General features: G+C 36.6%; 1 protein-coding gene across 1 annotated transcript; it reads left to right on the top strand.

The window, feature by feature from the left end:
* Positions 1-10,524: 10,524 nt before the first annotated feature.
* Positions 10,525-11,019, top strand: LOC122310399. The gene has a single exon (XM_043124294.1). The coding sequence runs from the start codon at positions 10,525-10,527 to the stop codon at positions 11,017-11,019; it is 495 nt and encodes a 164-aa protein (XP_042980228.1).
* Positions 11,020-13,618: the final 2,599 nt, after the last annotated feature.

The raw sequence follows: 13,618 nt of genomic DNA, 5'->3' as shown, positions 1-13,618 counted from the left end.
TTTTAGATAGTGGATGTTCAAGACACATGACGGGAGATAAGACTAAGTTCTTTGATCTTAGATCTAAAGAAGAAGGACACGTGACATTTGGAGACAACTCGAAAGGGAAGATTGTGGGAATAGGTAAAATTGGTAATGAATCTTCTCTCATAATTGAAGATATTCTACTTGTTGAAGGTTTAAAACATAATCTTTTGAGCATAAGTCAATTATGTGATAAAAGATTTACAGTTACTTTTAAAATGGATAAATGCATTATTTTGAATGATCATGATTGTAATATTTGTTTTATTGCTTTTAGAAACAATAATGTTTATATAATTGATTTTGAAGAAATTACCTCACAAGATGCTATTTGCTTTTCAGCTCAAAATGAAACTAGTTGGTTATAGCATAGAAGATTAGGTCATGCTAACATGGAACTTATTTCCAAACTTTCAAAAAATGATTTTGTGAGAGGTTTACCAAAAACATATTTTCTTAAAGACAAAATTTGTGATGCATGTCAATTTGGTAAACAAACAAAAACTTCTTTTAAAACTAAGAAACATATTTCCACTACTAGACCATTGCAACTGATACACATGGATCTTTTTATACCAAATAGAGTTGCAAGTCTAGGAGGAAAATATTATGCATTTGTTATTGTTGATGATTTCTCTAGATATACTTGGGTCATCTTTCTTGCTCATAAAGATGAAGTACATAATGCCTTTACCAAGTTATGCCAGAGAATTCAAAATGAAAATGGCTATACTATTTCAAGTATTCGAAGTGATAGGGGAAAATAGTTTGTTAATAAAAATATTGAAACATTTTTTGATGAAAACGGTTTTGTGCATAATTTTTCTGCTCCTCGAACTCCTCAACAAAATGGGGTAGTAGAGAGGAAAAATAGATCTCTTCAAGAGATGGCAAGAACAATGCTCAATGAGAACAACTTGCTTAGTTATTTTTGGCCTGAAGCGGTAAGTACTGCATGTTATGTTATAAATAGAGTTATGCTAAGGTCTAAGTTAGATAAAATCCCCTATGAGCTTTGGAATGAGAAAAAGCTCAACATTGGTTACTTTCATGTATTTGGATGGAAATGTTTTATTTTGAATGACAGGGATAATTTAGGCAAGTTTGATGCAAAATCTGATGAAGGTATCTTTCTCGAGTATTCTACTAATAGTAAAGCTTATAGAGTATTCAATAAAAAGACTTTGACTGTATAAGAATCTATGCATGTAGTATTTGATAAATCTAATTCTCCACTTTCCAAGAAATCTATTGATGAAGAAACAAAATGTATAAATAACACAGAAAGTCTCAATCTCAACAAAGAGAAAACAATAGAGGAAGTTCAACATGGAGCCATCAGAAAAGATCATCAAAATTTAATACAAGATGCAACCAAAAAGTGGAAATTTGTGAAAGATCATCCAGTGGAACAAATTTTGGGAGAACCTTCACAAGGTGTAAGTACTCGATCATCTCTTAGAAATATTTGCAATTATACTGCTTTTCTATCTCAAATTGAACCCAAAAATATTGATGACGCACTTCTTGATGAATCTTGGATTCTAGCTATACAAGAAGAGTTGAATCAATTTAAAAGAAATGATGTTTGGACACTTGTTCCTAGACCCAAAAATCATACTATTATTGAAACAAAATGGGTTTTTAGAAACAAGAAAGATGAGTCCGGAGTTATTACTAGAAATAAGGCTCGACTTGTAGCCCAAGGTTTTAATCAAGAAGAAGGAATCGATTATGATGAGACATATGCACCTGTCGCAAAATTAGAAGCTATTCGAATGCTACTTGCATATGCTTGTTATAAAGATTTCAAACTTTTTCAAATGGATGTTAAAAGTGCTTTCTTAAATGATTTTATAAATGAAGAGGTATATGTTAAGCAACTTCCAGGTTTTGAAAATCATATTTCCCCAAATCATGTTTTCAAACTCACAAAAGTACTATATGGACTTAAACAAGCTCCTAGAGCTTGGTACAAAAGACTTAGTGGTTTCTTGATTGAAAAGGGTTTTTCAAGAGGAAAAATCGACACAACTCTTTTCATTAAATATGAAAATGATGATATTCTTTTGATTCAGATTTATGTTGATGATATAATATTCGGTGCTACTAATGAAAATATGTGTCAAGTTTTTGCTAACACTATGCAGGAAGAATTTGAGATGAGCATGATGGGAGAACTTACATTCTTTCTTGGATTGCAAATTAAGCAAGCAAAAAGTGGGACATTCATCAATCAATCAAAATATATTAAGGAATTACTGAAGAAGTTTGGGATGGAAAATGCTAAGGAAATTGGAACACCAATGAGCCCATCAACTAAACTTGATAAAAATGAATCCGGTAAGCCAGTTGACTCGAAGATATATCGAGGTATGATTGGTAGCTTATTATATTTAACAGCCAGTAGACCAGATATTATGTTTAGTGTGTGCTTATATGCACGCTTTCAATCATCTCCAAAAGAATCACATTTAATTACAGTTAAGCACATTCTTAGATATCTTAGTGGTACAATTAACATAGGGTTATGGTACCCTAAGCACACATCTTTCGATCTAATCAGCTACACAGATGCAGATTATGCTGGCTGTAAAATAGATCGAAAAAGCACTAGTGGAGCATGCCATTTCTTAGGTCATGCATTAGTTTCCTGGTTTAGTAAAAAACAAAATTCTGTTGCACTATCTACTGCTGAGGCAGAATATGTTGTTGCGGGTAGTTGTTGTGCTCAAGTTCTCTACATGAAGCAACAACTTGAAAATTTTAAACTCAAGTATAATTACATTCCAATCAAATGTGATAATACAAGTGCTATAAATCTTTCAAAGAACCCAATACAACATTCTAGAACTAAGCATATTGAAATAAGGTATCATTTTCTTCGAGATCATGTGCAGAAAGGCGATATAATATTAGAGTTCACAAACACACACGATCAGTTAGCAGATATTTTCACAAAACCCTTACCAGAAGATAGATTATGTATGATCAGAAGAGAAATAGGTATGATGCATGCTATGAATATCTCTTAAAAGATAGACCAGAGTCAATAAAAATAGAGATAGATTTTTTAAATACTTTTACATAAACTTGAGATTCTTAGCCTCATGTTTGAGACGCTCATTCTCTTCATACAATATCATGTCATTCTTATCCATGGGAACCGGCAAGCGGAATGAAGAATCTAATAAAGATTTCAACTGTTTATTCTTCTGCCGAATGATTCCTTCTCTTGTATGAGACTCTTGAACAATTCGTTGAAGTACAACAATTTGTTCTTTGAGCTTTTCAACTTCATGATTTTTGGCTTGTAGCCGCTGAGAAAAAGCAACAATAGAGGAAGAGTAGCGAGTCCCAAGACTCACCAAGTCATAAATAGCATCAGAATCTGACTTATTAGTCAGATTATTATTTTCCTGCTGCAACATGGCACCAATGGCAGCTGCAGAAAGGACAGGAGGTTGAGATGCAGAATGCCTCATGGATGGATCTAGAGAAATGTTAGAAGAATGAGCCATTGAGAAAAGAATAGAAAGCTTAAAACGAGAATGCTGAAAGAATGCAGATGAGTTATAGAGATGAGATGAAAACTTGATGCAGATTGGATGAACTTCAGGACTGATTTTATAGAGATAGCATAAAGAATAAGACAAACTATTTTCTCTTCAAATCTTATTTAGTCAAAAGAAATACAAGATATGCTGGACACACATTGTCAAAAGTTTTCTTACTAAGCCAGCGAGATTAACAGTAGATTGTCCCTATTTTTCTAGTAAACGATGAACCTCTGCTGTTATCTGCCGATGTTGACCTTGTATCTGAACCCTTTCTCGTTCCAGCTCCTCTATTCATGGTTGCAGATCATGAGCATACCAATCTGTAAATTTTTTCAACTCTTGGTTTTCTTGCTTTAGCCTTTTATTCTCACTATCCTTATTAGCAAGCTTCTGTCGTAACTCAGATATTTGCATGTTAAGATGATCAATCTCACTCACCCTCGCCATTAACTTTCGAGACATGATTGTAACAGAGGCAGCATATTGACTACTGAGCATTCTTGATTCTGCAATAATATCAGAATCAGCTTTACTAGAAAAACGGTTCATTGCTCCTATCATGGTATTGACGGCCTCAGGAGAGAAGATTGATGATTGATGCGTCAAGGGTTCCTGATTCAAGTCTGGAACATTAGTGGAAGAGAATTACTCAACCTTTCTATCGTTGTGGTAAAACAGAACTCAGGTCAAGAAACAATTATTTTTTTGGCATCCGATAGATGAAAATGATCATTTTTTTATAGCAACTCAGAGCCTTCAATCACGTTTGTCAACAACATCAGGCGATTGTTTAAATCTCTAGCCGCACTAAATTCATAGAGTTAGGCCTCGAGACTTTGCAGCATTTGTCGGGTCACAGACGACTCCTTTTTTTCAACTATCTATAGTGACTATTAAACGCATCGTTTTCTTCAGTCTATTTACTTGTTGCGGATCCTTTTTAATGTTGCCAAAAGGGGGAGAAGTATTAGACTAGAACATTAACATTGTTGAAATTGCTAAACTTGTTATATATGCTTAGAATTATATTTATACTTTTGCTTGAAAAACTAACGCACATTCTCAGGAGGAGCTTAAGTATTAATACAGCTTTCAGGTTCTATCAAGTATTTGTCATCATCAAAAAGGGGGAGATTGTTGAACTCAAGATTTCAAGTTTTGTGTAATTATATATTTACACATGGATTTTGATGATAACAAATGAATTCAAAGAATGAAGAAGTCTCAAACTCAAGTTGTCTACACAATAGAGTCAAGCACATCAAGGAAACAAGCATGAACAAGAAGGGAACAAGTTCACATTAAAATTATAGAATAATGTTGTAAATCTCTTCAAAATTCGAAATTAGGATTAATGCTCAAAATTAATATTTTATCATAAAACATTAAAATACATTTTTCACATGTGCATGAATATTTTTGAAAATTAAATTTGAAAATTTTGAAAGATGATTGATTGTCATCTTTTACATGTGCATGCCTTGATTAAAGGGTTGAACTTTGAAAATATTAAAGATGATTGATTGTCATCTTTCACATGTGCATGTTTTATTTGAATATTTTCAAAAGTGATTGATGCTTTTTTAGACTTATACAAAAGGTAGATGATTTTGTTTGAAAAATTTGAAAAGTAAAGTGTGCTCATTTTGTCATATACAAAAAGTAAAAGATTAGGTTTGAATTTTTTAAAAAGGAAAGTGTGCTCATTTTGTCATATGCCAAAAGTAAAAGATTAGGTTTGATTTTTTTGAAAAAGTGAATGATGTTGTCTTTGACAATTGAAAAAGAAGAACCTTTTATTTGAATTTTTTGAAAAAATGAATGATGTTGTCTTTGACATGTGAATCTTTTTAAATTTGAATATGAAGTCTCATATGCCTATAAATAGATCATTTGAGAGCTTCACATTCATAACACCAAGAGCATACAACATTCATTCAAAGCTTTCATTCTCTCTTCTCTAAGTATTGAGCCTTAATCCTTGTTCATTTTGAGAGATATAGTTTGCGCTGTATTGTTCTTATTTCACTCATTGAGGAGTGTTTTCTGATAACCTACCCACTATCAGCTCTTGTATCAGGAAAAGGGTGTGTATAACCCTTGTGTGTGTAGAAAGTATTCTACACGGGGAATAGTTGAATCACCACGTGTAAGGTGATTGCAAGTGTAGAGGGTGTTCTACACGGATCATTTGTAGCGGTGTTGTTCAAAGGTGTAATAGGTTTCTATCTCCACCTGAAGGAGGTTGAATAGTGAATTTGGGAATCCTCAAGGGGTAGCTTGAGGCGATGACGTAGGCAGTAGGGCCGAACCTCGTTAACATACTGAGTTTGCTTCTCTCTTATCCTTACTCTTTATATTTATTGTTATTTCATATTTTGTTTATTTTTTATATTATATATTTGATTTATAATTGTTATTTTTTTTAATACAACTCAATTCACCCCCCTCTTGTGTTAGTCATCTGGGCAACAATCAACACAAATGAAGCCAAATTATTTATAAAATAATGGGTGTCTAATCAGCTTAACCTAAAAACAACTAAAGTTCAGCATTTATTAATAAAAAAGAAACTAGCAAAAAATGAACACTATTGTAATATCATTCTCAATGAACACTACTGCAATGAACACATATTCCAATGAACACTATCAAATCTTACTTGTTGGAGAACACTACTTAATATCATTAAGCAGACTATTTGTTAAACTTGTTTATTAAAATTTAACATACTATACTTACATTTGGAGTAGAAAGGACATCATCGTAAGGATCAGGAATTGGACCATAAAATTGAGGAATCTTTGAGCATGGTTAAGATTATTCATACCTAAATACTAACTTTCTGGCACAACCACCAGGGGGCAAAAGAGTAAAAGTTGTAGTTCAAAATTGAAAATTATGCAAATATAGATAGAATACAATGAGAATGAAGTTTACAAGTATTTTAAAGCAATATGTCAGAATTGAAGACTTAGAAGGTTCAAATCTTAGCTAGAGATGCCGCCATATATGACAAAATGAAAATGCAACTAAGTTAAGGAATTGCTATAATGCAATTAAGACATAATGATATGAGTTAGAGTAATTGAACTTGGACAATTTATAAGCCTCTTACCAGAATTGGTAGGTTACTTGCTAATTTATGAATCAAGAAGCCTGTTGGAAAATTATTTACAGAAGATTGAGATACTTTCATAACTGCTCTGTTTAATCAATTCAGGGATCCTACTAAATCAGAGTACAGGCCACCTAGAAAGCATCAACTATGTAAAGTTTCAAATAAAAGTAAAACAGGCTTTTCAAAATTACAAACAATAAATAAAAATAGAAAAACAGTGACTTATGATGAGCTTCTATATCTGTAGTTTAATTTGACAAATGGATTGAGAATAGACAAGAATACAAAAACATACTGAAGTGAGCATTTAAAAAAAGCTTCCATTGGACAACCCTGAATCAAGAGCTACTTTGGAAGAAACATCAATGCCTAGCTGTTCAATATCAACTTCTAACTTATATCTTGTTCTGGTACGAACAATGGAACTTCTAAATTAATATAATATGCTCAACTAAGCTACTGCATCAGTGATATTTTCTAAGGATGCATCATAAGTTGCTTCAGGAGAGTAAATAAATAGGATTGATATTTCTTTACACAAATCACAGAGAAACAAAAAAATAAATACATAGGTACAAATCAAACTGTAAGGGTCAATTAACAACTTAATGAGAGGGTTTATTTCTCTGTACAAATCAAATTGAAAGGGTCATCAATTAAAAACTTGAGTATCTATAGTAATGAAGATGTTATAAGTTAAAACACAAAGAAATAAATAAATAAATAGGTACAACGGAGAAGATTGAATATGAATGTATTATTAACTTTTAAAAAGGTACTATAAACTATTATTACATCTTCACGTCTTGCTTCACTTCGGGACCTTGTAATAATAATAGTTTATCATAGAAACCCACAAATAACAAAGATTAGTGAAACTCATAAATGCAGTTTTAGATGGCAGATAAAATGGGAGATCTACAAAAGCTAGGGTTTTGAGTTAGTAAGAACATATCTCAGTGCAATGCAACCAAAAAGAAATTCAAATATGTACAACCAAGGATAGATCTAGAAATACATACCCTAAAATCACAAAAAGAATCTCATATGAAAGCATATGACGATGGCTTGAATGCGGGTTGTGATAGCGACGTAGAGAAGTCGACGTCGTGGGAGGCTGGGCTCGGCAAAGGGAAGCTGCCAATGAGGTGATGGTGGTGCAGCGTTGCATTGATGGTGGCAGCTGGGCTGTTGCTTGAGGAGAAGAGAGGGAACACGGGAGAGAAATATCGAGAAATTTCCAAGTCTGATTTCGAATTGGGGAAAAAGTATTTTAGTTGCACTCCAATGACATAGCTTTGGGCGATGCTAAGTTATTTAAAAATATGTAGAGATTTTTTGCGGTGAGGAATATTCATGGGACTTACTTATTTAGTAGTGGGTAAAAGCAGATAAGTCATGTTGATGAGGTTACAAATTAAATAGGTTTTTGCTGCAACTTTATTCTGTAGTAAAAAAACAATTTAACTCGTTACAATAATTATTTTCCCACTAAAAGTCTATATGTTACACATGTTTATTGTTCAGGAAACAAATTCGTCACAAAAACTATGGACGTGGTAGAAATTTTTTTTTACTATCAAACATTATCAACCACGACAATCTCATTAAAAAATGCCTATGTTTATACTCTCTAACAATTTTATCTAACAATTTTGGTGGCAAAATGTCACTTTTTTCCATGATAGCACGCCGCGGAAAAAACAAAAACTCGTGGGAAAAGCCACTATATGTTGTAGTATAAGTTCATTCAATACAATTCAATACATTTTCTCTCCAAGATTCTCTTGCTCACGATTCTTTCTTGCATTTTATTTCTCCTTTGTTCAATTTGATATAATTTAATTTGTGAGATTCATTTTTAAAATTTATTTTTTAAATTAAATTATATCACATAAATAGTAAATGATGTAAATTTCTTCAAATAAAATTTTTCTTTCTCCCAAATATCAATTACTATGGGCTTTGAGACCAACATCGAGAAGAGCACAACATCTGATGCTAGACATGGACGCGGGCAGCAACGTGGCAGCTGAAGAGTAACCGTTTACCAGAAGACATGGCGAGACTCTCGTGCATCTCATGCATGGCGCCTAAAATCACGACATCGAAGAGCTTTCCTAATTCGGATTATTATGATTTCCATTGATTTATGCTAGTTTGCTTTGTTTCCTTTTGCAAGTTATTTCCTTACAGAAATGTCCACTTTCTTTCCATGAATTTTATATATTTGGCTGTCATTGTAACGGAAAAGACATTGAAAGATAAAGAGAAAGGTTGAATATTATTTTCCAGCAATTTCGTCTGAACGGAAGACACAGTTCTTCCATTTTACTCTGTTTTTACAAGTCTTTACCTTGTTTCCATATTTGTTACGGTTTTCACTATGCCATTTTGGCATCAAAGTAAGGCTTTACCTGGCTTGATGGCGAGAGACAATACCAACAAGGAGGAACGTGGCATGCAGGCTGTTTGGGCAGTCGTTAATGCTCAAGACCAGAGGAACCAACAACACTTTGAAGGAATTGAGCGTATGTTGTGAGAAATCCAAACAGCCATCACAGGCTTTCGTGTTGGCGAGAATGAAAATAGAGATGGGGAAGACCCACACCATCCAGGAGGAGATCGCAATTCTGTGCATCGACGAAGGAACCAAGCACCAAATGACTCTTCTAGTGATGAGGAAGCAGAGGGGGTTTGCTCGTGGAATCCATGAGGCCAGGAGGATTCCGGAAAAAAACAACAATTTTAGAATCAAGATTGACTTGTCTTGTTTTAACGGGCACCTTCACGTTGAGAGTTTTCTCAATTGGATGCTCGAGGTAGAAAATTTCTTTGAATATATGCAAATCCCCGAAGCGCAACAAGTGAAGTTAGTAGCTTACAAGTTATGTGGTGGTGCTTCGACTTGGTGGGAACAGTTGCAAAACAACATGAGGCGTCAAGGCAAGCAACCAGTGAGAGTTTGGCCCAATATGAAGTGATTGATGAGGGCTAGATTTCTTCCACTTGACTACGAGCAAATCCTATACCAGCAATACCAAAACTGCAAGCAAGGGGCGTGGACCGTGAGCGATTATACGGAAGAAGTTTATCGATTGAATGCACGTAACAATCTATCCGAAACTGAAGGGCAACAGATTGCAAGGTACACGGGGGGATTGCGCGTAGCCATACAAGACAAAGTAGCACTACACACCGCGTGGTCTCTATCAGAAGCAGTAAATCTTGCTATGAAGATTGAAACCCACCACCTCAAGCAAGGTCTGTGGCGCAACCTTCACAACCCAACGATACACGTCCACTTCCATTTAGTAAGTTCCAAAAAGGGGAGAGTAGCACTCAACACGCCAAAGGTCCAGTTAACAAAGAAGGGAGAAGCATCAATCCCTACACACAGCCTATGACTGGAAAATGTTTTCGGTGCAATCAACCTGGACATTGATCTAATGAATGTCCCACACGCCGAAAAGCAGCGATGATGATGTTGTTGAAGAGTTTGTTGAAGGCGACGAAGGAGACCCGATAACTTGTGTCATTCAACGGATTCTGCTGTCACCAAAAGTGGAAGAACAAAACCAAGAGCATTCTATCTTTAAGACATGTTGCACTGTCAAAAATACAGTGTGCAATGTAATTATAGATAGTGGGAGTTGCAAAAATATAGTGTCCAAGGCCTTTGTGAAAGCACTCGAATTGAAAACTGACAAACATCCACGCCCGTATAAGATTAGCTGGATCTGAAAGGGGGCTGAAACTAGTGTTAGCAGTGTTTGTCGTGTCTTATTTTCCATTGGAAAGCACTAACAAGATGATGTCATGTGTGATGTTGTGGACATCGACGCCTGCCACATCCTACTAGGGCGATCGTGGCAGGACGCCACCTATAGAGGACGTGATAATGTGTATTCCTTTTGGTGGAGGGATAGAAAAATTGTATTGATGCCTTCTGGAGATAAGGTCCCTAACTCACAACAAGTTGAAGACAAGAACGCCCTCCTCACCCTCAGTGAAGCTCGATTCCTGCAGGAAGCCAAGGAGACCAGTGAAATATGGACCTTGGTAGTAAAGGGAAAAGAAACTGACGTAGACCTTGCAATACCCCCACAAGTCCAATATATTTTGACAGAATTCACAAACATTACGCCCCAAGAATTACCTGATGGACTACCGCCTATGCGAGACATCCAACACCATATTGATTTAATTCCTAGAGCCAGCTTACTGAACATGCCACACTACCAGATGAGCCCAGCTGAATATGAGATTTTACAAGACCAAGTGGAGACACTTCTTCATAAAAGGATTAATTAGAGAAAGCATGAGCCCGTGCGCGGTACCTGCATTAATCACACCAAAGAAAGATGGAAGTTGGTGAATGTGCGTAGATAGTTGCGCCATCAACAAGATAACTGTAAAATACTAGTTCCCCATTCCTCGACTAATTGATTTGTTAGACATGCTTGTAGGGTCTAAAATCTTTTCAAAGGTTGATTTACGGAGTGGGTACCACCAAATAAGGATTTGGCCAGGCATTGAATGGAAGACGGCTTTAAAAACCAAAGAAGGCCTATATGAGTGGCTGGTAATGCCGTTCGGTCTCTCTAACACACCAAGCACTTTCATGCACCATGTCCTCAAGCCCTTCATTGGAAAATTCGTAGTGGTCTATTTTGACGATATTCTCATTTACAGCCACAATGAGAATGATCATTTGAGCCATCTCAGAGAGGTTTTATCCATTCTCTCCCAGTATAAGTTATTCATCAACTTGAAGAAGTGCCACTTTTTGAGTAACAGGTTGCTGTTTCTCAGGTTTGTGGTGAGCGCCGAAGGGATACACATGGATGAAGAGAAAGTTCGTGCAATATGTGAGTGGCCCACCCTGACCACCGTTGCCCAAGTCCGCAGCTTCCACGACTTGGCTACTTTCTACCATAGGTTCATACGAAATTTTAGTTCTTTGGTAGCCCCAATTACAGAGTGCATGAAAAAGGGATGATTTATGTGGGGGCAAGAACAAGTGGAAAGTTTCAATGCCATCAAAGAAAAATTGTCAACCGCTTCGGTGTTAGCCCTTCCCAGTTTTGACAAGCTCTTTGAGGTTGAGTGTGATGCATCCATTGTTGGCATAGGCGCTTTCCTAGTCTAAGAGGGCCGTCCAGTGGAGTTTTTTAGTGAAGAAACTAAATGAAGCGAGGTGCAAATGGAGCACATATGAGCTGGAGTTCTATGCAGTCATACGAGCTTTGAAGCACTGGGAGCACTATCTCATTCAATGTGAGTTTATACTTTACAGTGATCACCATGCTCTAAAGTTCATAAATACCCAGAATAGCTTAAACCGAATGCATGCAAGATGGATTGGTTTTATGCAAAAATTCAGTATGGTGCTCAAGCACAAGTCGGGGCAACAAAACCAAGTAGCTGATGCTCTCAGTCGACGTGCATCCGCGCTTGCCATTATGAGGACTGAGATCACTGGTTTTAAACAGCTAAAAGATTGATATGCCAATAATGAGGACTTTGCTGAAATCTGGACACAGTGCAATTCGGGACAGCCCAAGTTAGATTTTCATGTGCAAGAAGGATTTCTCTTTCGGGAAAATCAACTTTGCATCCCTCGCACATCACTACGCGAACATGTCCTACGTGAGCTGCATGGGGGTGGACTAGGGGGACATGTAGGCCGCGACAAGACCATTTCCTTAGTGGCAGAGAGGTATTTTTGGCCCTAGCTACGAAGGGATGTGGGGAGGTTCGTTCAGCATTGTCCTATTTGCCAAGTGAAGAAAGGACAAGCTCAAAACACTGGGCTGTACACACTATTACCAGTCCCTTGAAACATTTGGGAGGACTTGAGCATGGATTTTGTACTCGGGTTGCCACGAACTCAATGAGGAGTTGATTCCATCTTTGTGGTTGTGGACCGGTTCTCCAAGATGGCACACTTTATTCCTTGTCAAAAGACCTCAGATGCATCTAGTGTTGCCCACCTATTCTTCAAAGAAGTTGTTCGCCTACACGGCATTCCAAAAACAATCACCTCAGACAGAGACACCAAATTCTTAAGCCATTTTTGGATCACATTGTGGAGAAAATTTGGGACATCACTCAAATATAGCAGAAATTTTCATCCACAAATTGATGGCCAAACTGAGGTGGCTAACTGGACACTGGGCAACATGTTGCGCTGCATGTTTGGGGACAAACTGAAGCAGTGGGATGTGAGTCTTCCTTACGTGGAATTTGCTTTCAACAGCATGAAGAACAGGTCAACCGGAAAGAGCCCCTTTGAAGTAGTCTATACGACTCCCCCACGACACGCTCTTGATCTGGTTTCCCTTTCCAAAACTCCCGAAATCAATGTAGCAGCTGAGAATTTGGTAGAAAAAATTTAGGGGGTCCAAACTGAGGTGCGCAATAATTTAGAGAAGGCTAACATGAATTAAAAGAGCGCATCGGATAAGCATAGGCAAACCAAAGTATTTCACGAAGGAGACTTAGTAATGATACACTTACGTAGAAATCGTTTTCCAGCAGGCACCTATGGCAAACTTCAAGATAAAAAAAATGGTCCTTGTCGCATCTTGAAAAAGATTAATGATAATGCGTATGATGTCGAGCTTCCAGAAGATATGTCAATCTCCCCTACCTTCAACGTGGCTGATTTATTTGAGTATCATCCTCCAGATGAACAACTCAATAACGATCCAAACTCAGAGACGAGTTTCTTTCTAAGTGGCGGGGAATTGATGTAGGACATGGACGCGGGCAGCAACGTGGCAGCTGAAGAGTAACCATTTACCAAAAGACATGGCGGGACTCTCGTGCATCTCATGCATGGCGCCTAAAATCACGACGTCGAAGAGCTTTCCTAATTCGGATTGCTATGATTTCCATTGATTTATGC

Source organism: Carya illinoinensis, chromosome 5 (genome assembly GCF_018687715.1).
Source record: "Carya illinoinensis cultivar Pawnee chromosome 5, C.illinoinensisPawnee_v1, whole genome shotgun sequence".
Classification (NCBI taxonomy): domain Eukaryota; kingdom Viridiplantae; phylum Streptophyta; class Magnoliopsida; order Fagales; family Juglandaceae; genus Carya; species Carya illinoinensis.
This window is presented reverse-complemented; position numbering and strand designations above follow the sequence as displayed.

Coding starts and splice junctions, on each gene's coding strand:
- LOC122310399 (XM_043124294.1), top strand. CDS start 10,525: ATGTGTGATGTTGTGGACATCGACGCCTGCCACATCCTACTAGGGCGA.